Source organism: Conger conger, chromosome 11 (assembly GCF_963514075.1).
Source record: "Conger conger chromosome 11, fConCon1.1, whole genome shotgun sequence".
Lineage (NCBI taxonomy): Eukaryota > Metazoa > Chordata > Actinopteri > Anguilliformes > Congridae > Conger > Conger conger.
The window spans coordinates 10,204,586-10,220,378 of NC_083770.1; the positions used below are offsets into that span (position 1 = coordinate 10,204,586).

Sequence of the window (15,793 nt, forward strand, 5' to 3'; positions counted from 1 at the left end):
CTGTTCACCCCCCCAACACTGCTAACAGCCCCACTTCAGCCTGTTCACTCCCCCAACACTGCTAACAGCCCCACTAGCCTGTTCACCCCCCCAACACTGCTAACAGCCCCACTAGCCTGTTCACCCCCCAAACACTGCTAACAGCCCCACTTCAGCCTGTTCACTCCCCCAAAACTGCTAACAGCCCCACTAGCCTGTTCACCCCCCCAACACTGCTAACAGCCCCACTTCAACCTGTTCACTCCCCCAACACTGCTAGCAGCCCCACTTCAGCCTGTTCACTGCCCCAACACTGCTAACAGCCCCACTAGCCTGTTCACCCCCCCAACACTGCTAACAGTCCCACTACCCCGTTCACTCCCCAGACCCTGTACAAGCGTCAGTTCTGTTACCCCAAACCCCTTACTGGAAACATACTTGCAGTAAATTAGCATAAAGGTTTTCACAAGAACTGAATACTCTCCAGCTAACAGTTCTAGGCATTAGTGAAATGGGGAAAATACTGTGTCAGGGCAGTCTCTTCATGCAAGACCAAACAAAAGCACTGATTGCTTATGTACCATGCAACTTCATCCACTATAATTAGTTATGGTAACACTTGGAACACTTGATTTTACGTGCAGTACAGCTTTGATAGGCAGTGCAAATGGTAGAAAGTCTGATAGCCTCTTGCACAATTAATCCAACAACTAATACCACTATCTAATACCTCTAAAATCAGCTATCGTTATCCAATAGCTCCAAGCAATCCATTGTTCTTCAAGCATCTATTACATCTAATATATGTTTATATCAAATATGTTATCTAATATTTTTTATCGTTATCTAACGTCCAATACGGAATACCTTCCACACAGCAGTTTAGAATCAAAATTTGGCAGTCAAATCTTTTATTTTATTGTGAGGTAAAAACAAAAGTTCAGTCACACCTTCACAAGCTTAACATGTTCAGCTTTATAAAACAGTTGGAACATGACTCTGTAAAAACTGAATTTACAGTTCAGTATGTCACGGAGTTGAATAGGTTAGGCCTGGCCCCGGTCAGCCTTGGGGACTGCATGAGCTAGCTAAGTGCAGGGTCTGGGTTAGTGAGTTTGGGGCAGTGTTGTGTGTGGGTTATGTTTGGATTAGCACTGGGACCAGGTTAGCGCTGAGTTTAGTTTAGCCCTGAGTCTGGGTTAGCACTGGGTCTGGTTCATCCCCGAGTCTGGATTAGCGCAGGGTCCAGGTTAGCACTAGGTCTAGTTTAGCCCGGAGTCTGGTTTAGTTTTGGGTCTGGTGTTAGCGTTGGGTCGGGGTTAGCGGCGGTTTGGGCCGCGCACGCGGTCCTCCAGCTCCCTGCAGGTTTGGGCTGTGACCGGGTCCGCGCTCAGCACCGTCCCGGTCTGCGCGGCGGGGTCGTACTGCAGGGTCATCAGGCAGCACATGTCCACCAGCGCCCGCTGGCAGCGCTGCAGCCCCTCCTGCACGCGGTGCTGCCGCTCCGGATCCTTCCGCAGCAGGCGCGACTCCGCCACCGAGAACCCGATGAAGCCGGCCAGCACGCGGTCCGACAGCCGCACGTCCAGGTACCCCGTGCCGTCTGAGATGGTGGCGCTCACCTGCCAGGCCCCCGAGCTGCTCCGCAAGCTGCCCTGCAGGGTGATGATGAAGGCCTTCAGCCGCGCCTGCCTGGCCCCGCCCCGCGCCAGCACGCACAGGTAGGTGAAGGGGGGAGTGACGGAGTCCGTCGCCACGGAAACCGTGCCGGCCCCGCCCTCCGAGGCCCCCTGGGGGGACGCGGCCTCCTGCGTCTCCTCCCCTGCCCTGCTCTGGGGTTTAACTGCACACACCCTGTCGACTCCCGAATCTCTGCTCCCCCCACTAACACACGCACTGCCCAGGGGAGGCCCCACCCCAGACCGACACGCCCCCGTTTCAGGCTCCGCCTCCAGAGGTCCAGGTCCCACCCCTTTTGTTCCAGGCCCCACCGCCACTGGCCCAGGCCCCAACTTCCTTGTTCTTGGCTCCACCTCCACTGGTGCAGGCCCCACTCCATTTGCTCTCAGCACCACCGCCACTGGCCCAGACTGTACCTCCCTTCTTCTTGGCCCAACCTCCATCGGGTCAGGCTCCACCTCCCATGCATCAGGCTCCACCTCTGCTGGTCCATGCCCCGCCCCATTTATTCTAGGCTCCACCTCCATGGGCCCAGGCTCCTCCTCCTCCTCCACCACCACGGGGTCAGAATCCTCCAGGAAGATGACGCTGTCCAGCTCGTCCAGCGGAAGGTCGTCGAAGTCTTCGTCCAAATCGCCAGGGGCGACCGCGCGCTGGGGGGCGGGGGGCCGCCCCTCCCTGCTCCCGTACCCGCTGTCCGCCGCCGCCTCCAGGCTGGCCAGCAGCTCCTCGTCCGACGCGCCCTCGTCCCTGGGGGCCGGCCGCCGCTCCTCCTGCGGGAGCCCCAGGACCCGGGCGAGCACCCCGTTCTGGGACAGGACCTCCTGCAGCTCCTCCACCGCGCCCCCCAGCACGCGCACGTTGGCCGGGGTCAGCAGCAGCACCCGCAGCCTGCACTCCAGCCTCCCGTGCAGGAGGAGCTTGGTGCCGGGCGGGAGGTCGGCGTTCAGGCCCGGCACCGGCTGGTACTCCATGGCCTCCAGGTCCTGCACGCCGTCGGTCAGCCGCAGCACCAGCACGCGCGTGGGCGCCGCCTCCCAGGGCCGCAGCGAGGCCTGCGTGGCGGCCGAGACGCCCTCGTTGGCGCAGTCGGTCCCGCGGCGCTGCCGGAGCTGCGCGTAGGCCGGCCGGCTCACGTCCAGCGCCGAGTCCATCTGCACGCAGAAGCTGCCGCTCAGCTCCGTCTTCAGGGCGCGGCCCAGGGGCGGGAGGACGGGGTGGGCCAGCACCCGCAGGTCCGTGTGCAGCCACTGCTCCAGCGCCTGCTGGTTGAGGCGGGTCTGGGAGACGGGGGCGCCGCCGGCCTCGCGCGCCAGCCAGTCCGAGCACGCCTCCAGCCAGTTACGGGGCACCTGCACGTGCCGCGTGGAGCTCAGCCACTCCTGAGCCCTCCGTACCAACTCTGGGTCACTCATCGTCACAGCCACGCTGCCGCTGTCACCAGGCTGGTCCTACTCAGCCATCCCTGGGGAGAAGACAAAAGCACACTATCAACCAAACAGCCACACAAATATAGTCATAAATGACTTTGCCTTCACATTTTGATTTTGTTGTTGAAGTAATGATTAGCCTCTATTCTTGCCTTTGCTCAGGCCAGCAGGCATTAATATAATGTTACTTGTCTATTTGTGACTAATATAAAAACAGCTAAACGATGTACTTGCCATCTAAAATGACTATGAAATGCATATTAAAACTTGCACAATGACAAAAGTTCATTTATTAGTAGTGTTAGTACTCAGCACATCAAATTTGACTTAACCTTAACTTGCCCTCTTCGGATGTTGCCAATTTAAACATTTCTGACAAGCTAGCCAGCTAAGGTTGACTATCTTGGCTATGTGAGCCAACGTCTATAAATGTTGCTTGCAAAATATAATATATAGGTTAGGCATATGACAACAAAGAGGACATAAAGCCATCAGACTAGACTACAACCTAGCTACAGTTCACCAGTTTACTTGCTACAGTACTTACAAATGTTAAGATCCTCTTCAATAAAAGGAAACCAGAGATTAACCATTCAATACAGCAAACAAACTAGGTAACGTTACCTATAACTTCACGGAGGTCACACTCATCAACAACCGCCAAAATCTGAGCAAAGCAACGCGAGAATAAACGTGACAATCTAGAGGCGTGGCTTCGCTGGTTAATTTTTGCGCGTGAGAGAAAGCTCGTGTACTTGGCAGTTTATCGTGTTGTTTTGTCGTAGATATATTTTACTACGTTATAATCACGAAACAACTATGATTTGAACAGAGATTACATCGTGCACAATGCACAAGTAGCTAATTTATCTCCTATCACCCAAACAGAATTAAGTGACCGGCCCTCTATCCAATAATTGAAGCGATTTTATAACCAAAAGTCAGCCAGCACCAATCAGAGAACAAGAAAAGTCATAAGGGCGGTTCTTCCACACCACGAGAAATCTTTAGCTAGCGTTTGTCTCGGATTGAGGAGACGATAGGACGAGGTCTACAGGTAGGTTGTTAGTAGACAAGTTTTCTTCAGGGAATTAAGAATTTGGGGAATAAGGTAATGTTAGGAAAGCGATGATGAGATCCAACATACTGTGATGCATTTAATGTTATATCATTCGTTAATGCATAGCTAGCTAGATAACACCAATCACATCCATGTTGGTTCAACGAATGCAATGTAGCCTTTTATTGCTAGCAGCATTGTGCTTGTACTTGTGCAGATATTAAGCAATCTAATGTTAATTGAAATCTAATTTAACTGGGCGGTCATTTATAGCAATGGGGAAACAAGCCTGGCTAAATACCTTGGCGAAAACTAGGCTATTTCCCAATGTAACAATAGTTAATTCCTTGAACAGAATGACCAAATGACGAGCAACTAGCTAGCTAGATAGCTGTGCTAGGCAACCGTCCCTGGCGTAGTTAATTTACTGGCATTAGGCCTTCCTGTGCATGAGTGCGGTTTACTTTCACTTTGTGAACACTCAAATGTTTGCTAATCTCTGCAATTCTGATCCCACGGACACAGGTTAAGACGTAAGATAACTAACCTTTTGCCGTTTGCGCAAGTGTAGCTAAGTGGCACGGTACAACCGTACAACTCTACTCTTTTTGTTTGACGGCGTTGGGCCTAGCTAGCTGGATGTGTTGTGCTAGCACACATTGTCCAAATCGTCATGCGAGCTTTTTGTCACTAAAAATAGTGAATAATTGCGATTCGAACCAGGCCATTAATGAACATAACGTTAGATATATTTCCCTGGTTGCATTGTGAACGTAAAGTTGCTGTGCCTACGTTACATTTAAAAAAAAAAAAAAAAAAAAAAAAAAAAAAAAAAATGGACGTCGGTCATCGCAGATCAGTAACACCTAGCTCGTCCGCCATCATGCTAAGTTTCGATCTATATTTGACCCTCTGTGGACCCTGCAGCATTTCATGATATAATGCAGCGTAGAAACATAGTCAGACTTATTAGTATGGATTTGGGACCATTTTTGAGTAGCGGAAATTCACGCGTTAGATAACCACTAAACGCGATACTTCCTGTTTTCGTTTCCCCTAGCTAGCCAAGTACAATCGCAGCAAGCGGTAGAGGTGCACTGCATTCCGTTGGCTTGATATTGAGCTAGCGAGTTTTCGTTAGCTGGTGTCGATATAGATCGTGTTGAAACGATCCCGTGTTGAAAGTAACATCGTTTGTAACCCTTACCACTGGTTTGGTTCGTGTAAACCTCTTTAACCGGCAGATGGACACGCTTTCTCATGCCTTTTTACTTGTAACATTATGTCGTGTGCCTAACTGTTTGTGTTCGGGAATCATTGCTATTAATATGAATGTGTATATTGATGCTAGTTCGGTGCACGGCGGACCCGAACCGTGTTCGGGGAAACTGAAGGCGTGTTTGCCGTTTTCTTTGTCATAGGTTCCAGGAGCTCTCGAGGCTTCTGTAGTTCCGCCCACGACACGCCCCTTGGAACCGCTTAAATAGAGGTGAGTTGTGAGGTTTGTTTCAGTCTCCCGAGGGTGGGGATTGGGGGTCCGATCTCATTTGGTGATGTTTCCCTGCAGCAGTGTTCTGAAGAGAGGAACAAGGCTTCTTTTCACCGCCTTACAAGACAATGGAGGCTGAAATCGAACAGCAAGAAGAGGAGACTACTTTCAGCAACACAGAAACCAACGGTAACCCTCCTTTGAAACGGCGATTTCTAGCTGCATGAGGGCTACCATTATTGTTTGATATTTTCATGAGGTTGTATGTATGAATATATACGTTTTTGGTGTTTGCTGTAATTTGTTTTAATATGGTAATTTGCATGTCTGTTTGTATGCTGCACACCTAATGAGTTTTATTTAATGTGTTTAACCAGATGTCTTGCATTTGCTGTAACAAAGGGGTTTGGGGTGCAATTGTTGGATGCCGTAGCAGCCACACAATCCCAGTTCAAGAGTGTGTGTAGAGCAGTCTTCCTCAAAAAACTAGTGCAGGATTCATTGCCCCAAGTCTGTACTGACTAAGTTGTGTGTACTGACTTCTACGCTGAGTAAAACCGCAACAGCTGTTTTTACTTCAATCCATGTTCCATATTTGAAGATGTTCCGGGTTTTACTCAGAAGCGCAGAACTCAAGCTTAAGTGAGTTCGCCAGCTTTGGCAAATTCCCACCAGTTTTGTTTATTTGGTGTTAAACGGAGCAGTGGTCGGAGGGGCCGTGGTGGGTGGAAGTGTGTGACGGTGTGTGTTTCCCCCCCCCCCCAGGTAAGCGCCCAGCGGAGGATATGGATGACGAGCAGGACTTTAAGAGGTCCCGAAACACCGAGGACATGCAGGAGCTGAGGATCCTGCTGCAGAGCAAGGTGCGCCCCACCCCAACACCCCCCGCCTCCCCCCCAGTCTGCGCTGCTATTGGCTGAATGCCGCCTCTGCTCCTCTCTCCACAGAATGCGGGGGCTGTGATTGGGAAAGCGGGGAAGAACATCAAAGCGCTACGCTCTGACGTGAGTACAGTCTCCGCGGCAACTAGCCTCAGACGCACCTGACCCCCCCCCCCCCCCCCAGCGAGCCACTGACACTGTATACAACTGCACCTGTCGAGGCGAGCCAATCAGAACCCACGTCCAGATTAGACAAATCAATTCTCCTCAAAATTCTCATTCTGTGTCTGTCAGGGTCATGAATTCAGCACACTAGCTTTCAATTCAGTGAATTTTGAAATTGCTGATTTCATTGGAGGTTAATTTTGCTGGCTCCAAGGTTGGCAAGCTGTTGCCTTGAATGAGTCTCAGCCAATCTACAGTACATTAATCAACACAGATTTTTATGATGTTAAAATTGATTTAATTGTAAAATTGATAGCATTCAGCTGTGGCTGGAAATGAAATGCTACTGGCTAGCCACTGTACTTTTTTCAGGTCCTGCTGGCTGTAATATTGTACTGTAGAAATGAGTTGAGGAAGATGCACTGAGACCGACATTATTTTATGAATACTGAAAGGCATTTTATTGAATCTTGTGGCATACTTCAGCTATAAGTAGTACATGTCAACATGCATTCATTGAGCAGTAGAGAACAGATTAACCTTTTGTCCAGCTCGGTTAATATAAATGTCTGCTATTTGTGAATTTTGTTCTAATCTGTTCTAAATGTACAGTATGACTCTGACAAGAGTTCCATGTCATCTAGTTAGTCTGCTCAAAGGTCACCTGTGCAGGTTGTTAATCGCTTGCAGATGGTTTGGTTAGGGGTGCAGGAAGACCTTTTTTTTTTTTTTTTTTTTTAGTCGTTACTGTAGGATCCCTGTCCCCTCCTATCAGTTGTCACGCCCTCAAAGCCCGTTTTAACTGTGGTAGTCCGGAGCCAGAGGTGTTGTTAACCAGGTCGTCGGTTTTAAAAAGTGTCATGTTCGTTCCCGTGGGGTGCAACAGTGCTCCTGAGGCCTGCACCCCCCCCCCCTCCCCTATCAGAGCTGTGCATTTAACCAGTGCGGTGACGGTGCAGAAATTTAGCCTGTATTAAATTGTATTCCTCTCCCCCCTCCCTCTCCCTCTCCTTTTACTTTTTTATTTTTGGCCCCTCCTCCTTTGGCCTTGTTCTGGATCGCCACGCCCCTCCTGCGTTGCCCACCTTGACGCCCAACATCCGCCCCTGATCACGATGGCCCACGCCCATAAACGTGCCCCTCCCAAAAACGGGCACCTTAACTGGTTGCCCCGCCCACCCCTGCAGTACAATGCCAGTGTGTCAGTCCCAGACAGCAGTGGCCCAGAGCGGTATGTCCCCTCGGTTACTCCCACACTGCCTGACTTAGAACAGAAACTGTGTCTTTATAACCTGCCTTTTCATTTCAGTTGTTTTTGCAGTAACGTTTCCCCCCCCTCCCCTCCCCCCTGTTCCACAGCCGTGTTCTCTTCTGTTGTGTGTTTCTGTCTCTTCCCGCATTCAAGCCTCTGATTTGGGCCTTTTGTGTGTCAGATCCTCCCTCATTCACTGTGGAAGGAGAGCAGCCCCCCCCCCCCCCCCTCCCCTCCCCGAACATCGCCTGTCCTCCATGGTGTCAGCAGGGGTGCCGTCTCTCTCTCGCTCGCTCCCTCCCTCACTCTCATCCATACGTGTCTGTTTCTTTGCTGCGCCCTACCGCTGGTCTCTCTTGTGAGTCCTCTGGCTGGTCTCTCTTGTGAGTCCTCTGGCTGGTCTCCCTTGGTCTCTCTGCCACCCCCCCCCCCCACCTCCCGCTCCATATGCTGCTACTGCCCAGCTCCTCTGCCATTCTCTCCTGCCCCTGTGCGAAAAGGTGTGCCAGTGTCACCATGGTGATGGCGGGTGTTTCTTTTTAATTTGTTTATTTTCTGTGTTTTTGTGGTTGGTGAGGGACTGGTCCCCGTTCAGAAAGAGCACCATCTGAGCCCCCCCTCCACTGCTCCGCCCCAGTCTCCATCTTAGGCCTGATCTGAAGCCAGTGCATGCCCCTAACATGGACACCAGCCCCCTCTGTATTTGGGAGCCTTAAATGTGTTTCAGTTCTTTAAACATGTGCATTGCTCATGGTATTTGTTTTGTTTTATTTTTGTTGTTCATTAGTGCTGTGTGTGTTTGTGTATTTGTTTTAGTCTAAATATTCTTGTCATCTTTTCTTTTTATTATTTTTGCTCTGAATGTTCTCTTCTGGGGGGATGACCTGCAGTATCCTGAGTGTGAGCGCTGACATCGACACCATCGGAGAGATCCTGCTGAAGATCATCCCCACGCTGGAGGAGGTGAGGGGGCCTGGCTACCGTGCCTCTAACTGGGTTGTGTGTGCAGGTGGGGGCGGGGCGGGGCGGGGGGCACATTGCACTACCCGTGCTGTAGCCGATTGGTGTTTGTGTGTGTTACGATACCAGTGCTATAGTTGTGTGCGTGTGTGTGTGTGTGTGTGAGAGACAATACCAGTGCTATAGCTGGGTTGGTGTTTGTGTGTGTTACGATGCCAGTGCTATAGTGGGTTGGTGTTTGTGTGTGTTACGATGCCAGTGCTATAGTGGGTTGGTGTTTGTGTGTTACAGTACCAGCACTACAGTGGACTTGACTTTGACTGCGAGCTGCGCATTCTCATACACCAAAGTCTGGCTGGAAGCATCATCGGCGTCAAAGGAGCCAAAATCAAGGAGTTGAGAGAGGTGAGCTTAAAATAAGCCGAGAGCGTGGCGGGCTTTAAACGGAGCTGTGAGGGCTCGTTCAAAACCAAGAACGCCCAAAGCCCCTCCCTGGAGCCAGTGTCTGTAGGACCTTCTGCCAGTCCCGTCTGCGCACTTCCTGCCTGTCAGCAGTGACCATATACGAGTGGAGAGTGTGGTGTGGGGGTCTGCCGGGTGACTGACGGACCCCTCCGCTTGTGTCCTGCAGAACACCCAGACCAGCATCAAGCTGTTTCAGGAGTGCTGTCCCCACTCTACGGACCGCGTGGTCCTGGTCGGAGGGAAACCGGAACGCGTGGTCGAGTGCATCAAAGTCATGCTGGAGCTGATTGCGGAGGTGAGTTTTTACGGTCACGCAAACCGAGGATCACCCCATAGGCTACTCCTATATGGGATAGAGCTAGCCTAACCGTTGGCCATTTTTGGTAAGCGCCATAACCTCTCCTAAACTCGGCGTTAGATGCGGGTAGCACAAAACCGCCTCAAAAGCCGAAGTGAAATGCTTCCCGGGGAAAAAAAGTCACTCGTATCTTTTCAACGTTGATATGACCGCAACAGGGCCATGCCATTTCCATGTGGTAGATGACAACCTGACTATAAGGATAAAATGTAAGCAAAGTGTTTTTCAAAACCTGGTGGACCCTCGGACCACCACTCTATTTAGCACCGAAATAAACAAACCTGCGCGGTATTAGTCAAAGCTGCCTAACTCACTAAAGCTTGACTTCTGCATCGAGTAAAACCTCCTCAAATATGGAACATGGACTGAAGTAAAAGCAGGTAATAGGGAAGTTAATCAACATTGAAGAAATACAAGTGTTTCCCCGGAAGCATTTCACTGAAGTTTGGAGATGTCACCGTATCGGTGATTATGATTATAGACGAAAAGAAGGAACAAAATCTACCGCCACCTGCCAGAGATGGTTCCTATTGCCCCTAAAACTATTCGATGCCCCCATTTTGATGCTGTCTTTGATAGCCGTGATGTTAGAGGGGCTGAGTGACCGTTCCCTCTCCCCCCCCCAGGCCCCTGTGAAAGGCCGCGCCCAGTCCTACGACCCAAACTTCTACGACGAGACGTATGACTACGGCGGCTTCACCATGATGTACGAGGAGCGGGCACGGAGGCCCATGGGCTTCCCCATGCGCGGGCGCGGTGGGTTTGAGCGCATGCCCCCCGGCCGCGGGGGGCGCCCCATGCCCCCCTCCCGACGCGACTACGAGGACATGAGCCCCCGCCGCGGACCCCCCCCACCCCCGCCCGGCAGGGGGGCCCGGGGCGGCAGCAGGGCCCGAAACCTGCCCCTGCCCCCTCCCCCGTCTTCTAGAGGAGGGTAAGACAACGCTGCTCCAGCTGCAGGCCCTGAATACAGGAGTTTTAAAATATCCACGTAGCCCTCCTGATTTACCGTACAGCCTTACCTGTTCTGTCTCAGACTGGCTGTGTGACAGTTACCCCGCGTTCGCACAGCGAGCGATTCGTTTGACCAGTTACCCGAAGTCCGTTCGTTCTCTTTGAAGCTGAGCGACAGCCAGTATCCCAACCAACTTTGTAACCAAGAGACCAAAGTCACCAGATAAATTTAGCTTGAGGCTTATCTTTTTGTGGGCATAGCCTGTTAACGCCTGTCTAGAGTTCTGCACTGCCTTTTTTTGTTTGATTCCATTGTGAAGAATTTTTCCGCCTGGCTTCGTTCCTTGCAATGGGGGAGCAGCTAAAAACAAATGTAGCCCATCCTATAAATTAGTCATAGTTAACATCGCTTCTGGTTTCATGGGAGAGCAATTTTATCACAGATGAAAAAAGTGAGAGCAGGTCTAGTTCCACTTCTGCACTTATGGTCATGGATGAAGTCATGGGTCCTTCTTAATCACGTGACTATTTCTTTTACGATGAGTTTCTTGACTGTGTTGTAGTAAAAGCAGTCATAGCAACCGGGAGCAACCTGTTAATCGACTTCCTAGCTAGTTTCTAAGCCTCTAGTTTGGACTTGTTAAAACTGGCCCTTGGGGTTAGTCAGCTAGCTTGAACTTGAGGAAGTTAAGAACGCATTAATGGTAAACCTGTGACAGTGGTCCGAACAAACTCGTTTGTTCCAATTGTTTTCTGGTCTAAGATCGTGCCTCCTTTATCATGAATCCACCTTGCGCTTTCTGTTCCGATGCAGAAAATTTTTTGGAACACGAAAGCATCACTAGCTTTCCAATCGAGTTGATTTGAGCAACCATGAACTGCGCATAAATGAACAATAACGAATCAGTAATATTGCTGTATTTGTATCCACTATAGAGCGATATCTGTAGCTAGCAAGCGGGATACCTGTAGCAAATGGGCTATATGATTAAAATGTCTGATACGGCAAAGTTATCCTGTTTCAATGGGAACCTCTTGCCCTAGTGCACCTGAGTAACCCATCAATGGAATCGCTCGCTGTATGGACACGGGGTTAGACTAGCTGTGTAACTGTCTGCTCTTGTGTTGGAGACTAGCTGTAACCCTGCTCTGTGCTTTTGGGCCTTGCTGTGCGTTTGGTGTCATTGCCTTGTAGATCTGCAGTAATTTTTTGTGTATATAGTATATAGTTTTGTGCCTTTTGCATATTTAAAATACTGCATTAGAGCTTGATTTTTAGACAATTCCTTGGTGTTGGGAATTTGAAGTTCACATGGTCCTATGTACCCCATTCTCAAACACTTTGCAGAGATGACCAGTATTCCTACGAGACGTATCACGGCAGTGCTGACGAAAGGCCAAAGTAAGTCTGTCATCCGTCAGCAGTGAAGGCTGATCTGGGAACAGCATTAGTGTTAGCTCTGAGTGTGTGGAGATGCAGCAGGGTGGCATTGGCTGACCTGGGTACAGCCCTTGGTTGTGTAATCCCTACTGTTATGCCTGCTACTGTCTCCATTCCACATATGATCGAACTCGGCTTTCAAACCCCACATTCACAAAACACTTGTCACTATTTTTAGAACTCCCAGTATGCGGATGTGCACGTACATAGGTTTATGCTTCTATGGAGATATAAAGATTTTCTCATTTGGTTGGATTATGAATTCTTTCTCTCTCTCTCTAGCACTGACCGTAGAGGGAGGCCTGGTGATCGTTATGACAACATGGTGAGTCGAAGCTGTAGGACGCAAGAATTCTGGGAAGTGTAGTGAAGATTGCAAAGTGGTCGTACTTGGGTTTACAGCAGGGAGGGGGTAGTGATTGCGGCTGGAATTCTTTTTGCAGATTTGGAAAGAAAATTGGCAGTTCCCTCTGAGCTGCATGCTGTTGCTAGGCAACAGGGTTCTGAATGGGTTGTCTTGGTGACCACTGAGATGAAGGCAGTGAATAAGAAGGACCCTTTGTTTACAAAATGTCAGCACTCTTAAAGATGTAGGAAGTATGGCATGGTGCAATGCGTCTCTAACCTTTTCCTCTCTCCTTTGCCCCCTCATGTGGAATGAACAGGGTGGAGGAGGGTATGGTGAGTGTTAACCGTTCATCATGGGTTGCTTTGTGGGGAGGTGTGTGTGTGTGTGTTCAGATGTTCATGGGGACCTGAGCCCTTGGTATTAATCTCAAGAACCATATATTGGTGAAAAGAAACTACACTACAAGGGACATTCAGTAAAATATTTTAGTATTTCCACTCCAATGTTTTTTGTCATCCAAGACACTTGTGTCAAGACGATTGAAATACTTATTTTTCTGCCTTGGAGGAATTTGATGGCTTTAAAATATGGATTTCTTATCTTGTTTTGCAGACAGCAGCTCGTCCTGGGAGCCGTATCAGTCGGGTGAGTGCCCCCCTCAGTGTCTGCCTGTTGGGTCTGAGGCAGCTTGCCAATGAAGGGTCGACTCACGCTTTCTCCTCCCCCTCTCTCTGCAGGGGGGCGCGGTTCCTATGGCGATATGGGGGGCCCCGTTATCACCACGCAAGTGACCATCCCCAAGGACGTGAGTCTGCTGCCCGTGTGCGGGAGGGGGGGAACGGGGGGGAACGGGGCGTCCGGTTGCCTAGGTGATAACTGTGTGCGTTTCTGTGTTCTCGTCCCTGCCCCCACAGCTGGCCGGGTCCATCATCGGCAAAGGCGGTCAGCGCATCAAGCAGATCCGCCACGAGTCCGGAGCGTCGATCAAGATCGACGAGCCGCTGGAGGGGTCTGAGGATCGCATCATCACCATCACTGGCACTCAGGACCAGATACAGAACGCTCAGTACCTATTACAGAATAGGCAAGTCCTGGACTCGCTGTACGAGTGACCGCACCTGCCCCAAAACACCTGTACCTCCTCTACCTGTGCCTCCTCTGCCTGTCCCCTCCTAAACTCCTGCACCTCTTCACTCCCTCATTTCTGTTCCGTGCTCCGCCATCTTACCCTTCCTTCCGCTAACGTCCGCTAACGTCCGCCGGCCGCTTCTCCCTGCTGCGCTCTCGCGGGGAAACCGCTTCTCTCTGGTGAAATTGCTGTGTTTGAACAAATTTTTCTAAATAAAAGCTTTGAATGATGGGGGTAGCTTGAAACAGGATCTGGGGGCCGGCTGGCCTGCTTCTGTGTGGAAGACTAGTGATTTTGTTGTTTTTATTTGGATGAATCGACAACAAATCACAGTCTGCCCCATGGCACAGGCCTCTGCATCTGCAGCATTTCACTCTACTAACCCCCCTGTGCACAAATGTCTAACCCGCTCTGTCCCTATAACTCACCCCCTTGTACCCCAATATCTATCCCCCAGTGCACAAATGTCTAACCCGCTCTGTCCCTATAACTCACCCCCTTGTACCCCAATATCTATCATCCGGTGCACAAATGTCTAACCCCCTTGTACTCCAATATCTACTCCCCTGTGCACAAATGACTGACCCCCTCTGACCCTATAACTAACACCCTCGTACCCTAATAACTATCCCCCTGTGCACAAATTTCTAGTCCCCTTGTACCCCAATATCTATCCCCCTCTGCACAAATGACTAGCCCCCAGTACCCCTATAAACTAACTCCCTGTCCGAATAACTACCCCCCTATACTCCCAATGGCTTAACCCTGACCCTTGATATAACGCCCTCTGTACCTTGTTTTACCCGAATTACAAATCCCTGTACCCCAATAGCTTAGCTTACCTCTCTGTACCTCTTAACACCCTTGTTTACCCCCCCCCCCCACCCAACAGTGTGAGCTGTCAGCTGTTATTCTCCTCTAAGTTTCAGCTAATACCTATACCCAGTCTCTCTCTATCTCTCTCTCTCTCTCTCTCTCTCTCTCTCTCTCTCTGATTGACTCTAGTGAGTTCTCTCCTTATTTTTCTTTTGCTGTTTTATATTTCAGTGTGAAGCAGTACTCTGGTCGCTTCTTCTAAAGGAGGGGAGTGAAGGGATGCAACCCTGCTCCGTTCTCAGAACATTCCTCTGCTTTAGTGTTCACTCTCCTCTCCATACGCTGCACCACCTTTTAACTCACACACCCTTAGCTCCCTCCCCCCCCGTTTCACTCCCAGTGGAACAGGCCCATTTTTCCCTTTTGAGGTTTTTTTTTGTTTTTGTTTTTTTTGTTTTTTTTTTCCACTTGGTTTGTTCCGAGTTCTCGAAGGTAGATGAAACCCCTCCGTTTTGTGTACCTGTTTGTATGTTTGGTCCGCCACGTATACCAAAATCCATTCAGCACAACATGCAGAATGTAATCTTGCTTTGTAAGAAACATTTTATCATTTTTAAAATAAACAACAAAAAAAAAAGTTTAGGAAACTGTTCTTGCCATTTTTCAGTTTACTAAAAAAAATGCCTAGGGGCTGTAGAAATGTAAATATGCAGTGATCGGTCATTTCTAAGGATTTTATAGAATTCAAATTTCCAAATTTTTTTCTTTCTCATCTGTGGGTTATATTCTTAATGTACTGATTGGACCAAGAAAGGGGGAAGGGTGGGGTTGCATCCAAGCCCGTGTTATGTGATGAAACTTTAAGGCCTGTTTTAAACGTCTTGTGTGGATGGGATCCGAGTGTGTGGTTTGTTTTCCTCTGTACTGCTGTGTCGGTGTGATCGGGGCTGAGGCCTGTTTGTAGTGGTGTAGCTGCATGCAAGCGACCGCGGCTCCAGTCCTGCTGTTGAATTTGCTGAAAGTCCGAGTAATAAAGTCCATGCCACATTTTACTCCCTGCCTCGTCTCTCCGTGCTCATGAACGGCATCTTCCCGAGTCTTGATGCCGGTGCTCTGGTCACAGAATGTTTTCTGGGAGGCGTTGCGGTGCGAGGTAAGTTTAATTGGTGCTTCTCCAACTCTGTCCTGGGAGCCCCCTGTATGCTGGTTTTCGTTCCAATTGCAATCCCAGAATTGACAGCGGTTGACTTCTCTAAATTTGGTACCTACTAGTCATGTTTAGAGGGTGTTTACCTTCTTGAGCAAAATTGTCTGATATTGCCATGATATTGCCATTACCATTTTCATTGGTCTCATTGGTCACTGGCCTGTTCATTAGTTTTCTT

At 49.8% G+C, this 15,793-nt stretch overlaps 2 protein-coding genes across 5 annotated transcripts; one reads left to right on the forward strand and one right to left on the reverse strand.

Moving 5' to 3' along the window:
* Positions 1–873: 873 nt before the first annotated feature.
* rmi1 (RMI1, RecQ mediated genome instability 1, homolog (S. cerevisiae)) lies at positions 874–3,996 on the reverse strand. 2 transcript variants are annotated; one of them, XM_061259763.1, is made up of 2 exons: positions 3,714–3,996; positions 874–3,124 (listed from the first exon to the last, which is right to left on the reverse strand). In XM_061259763.1, the coding sequence occupies exon 2, from the start codon at positions 3,072–3,074 to the stop codon at positions 1,299–1,301; it is 1,776 nt and encodes a 591-aa protein (XP_061115747.1). In that variant the 5' UTR covers positions 3,075–3,124; positions 3,714–3,996; the 3' UTR covers positions 874–1,298. The 2 variants fall into 2 exon arrangements, with proteins under 2 accessions (XP_061115747.1, XP_061115748.1); XM_061259764.1 differs by having other exon boundaries at positions 3,637–3,996.
* hnrnpk (heterogeneous nuclear ribonucleoprotein K) lies at positions 3,860–15,460 on the forward strand. 3 transcript variants are annotated; one of them, XM_061259768.1, is made up of 17 exons: positions 3,860–4,146; positions 5,571–5,638; positions 5,720–5,827; positions 6,404–6,501; positions 6,586–6,642; positions 7,872–7,915; positions 8,827–8,899; positions 9,188–9,301; positions 9,528–9,656; positions 10,346–10,653; positions 12,022–12,075; positions 12,397–12,439; positions 12,780–12,795; positions 13,076–13,108; positions 13,201–13,268; positions 13,378–13,547; positions 14,640–15,460. In XM_061259768.1, the coding sequence occupies exons 3-17, from the start codon at positions 5,767–5,769 to the stop codon at positions 14,668–14,670; spliced, it is 1,299 nt and encodes a 432-aa protein (XP_061115752.1). In that variant the 5' UTR covers positions 3,860–4,146; positions 5,571–5,638; positions 5,720–5,766; the 3' UTR covers positions 14,671–15,460. The 3 variants fall into 3 exon arrangements, with proteins under 3 accessions (XP_061115752.1, XP_061115749.1, XP_061115750.1); XM_061259765.1 differs by having other exon boundaries at positions 3,861–4,146; positions 5,717–5,827; XM_061259766.1 differs by lacking the exon at positions 3,860–4,146 and adding an exon at positions 4,158–4,200 and having other exon boundaries at positions 5,717–5,827.
* Positions 15,461–15,793: the final 333 nt, after the last annotated feature.

Excerpts from the sequence above, each read along its gene's own strand:
- rmi1 (XM_061259763.1), bottom strand. The coding sequence starts at position 3,074 with ATGAGTGACCCAGAGTTGGTACGGAGGGCTCAGGAGTGGCTGAGCTCC.
- hnrnpk (XM_061259768.1), top strand. The coding sequence starts at position 5,767 with ATGGAGGCTGAAATCGAACAGCAAGAAGAGGAGACTACTTTCAGCAAC. Across the intron at positions 8,900-9,187 it reads TCATCCCCACGCTGGAGGAG|TACCAGCACTACAGTGGACT; the intron begins GTGAGGGGGCCT and ends TGTGTGTTACAG. Across the intron at positions 9,657-10,345 it reads TGCTGGAGCTGATTGCGGAG|GCCCCTGTGAAAGGCCGCGC; the intron begins GTGAGTTTTTAC and ends TCCCCCCCCCAG.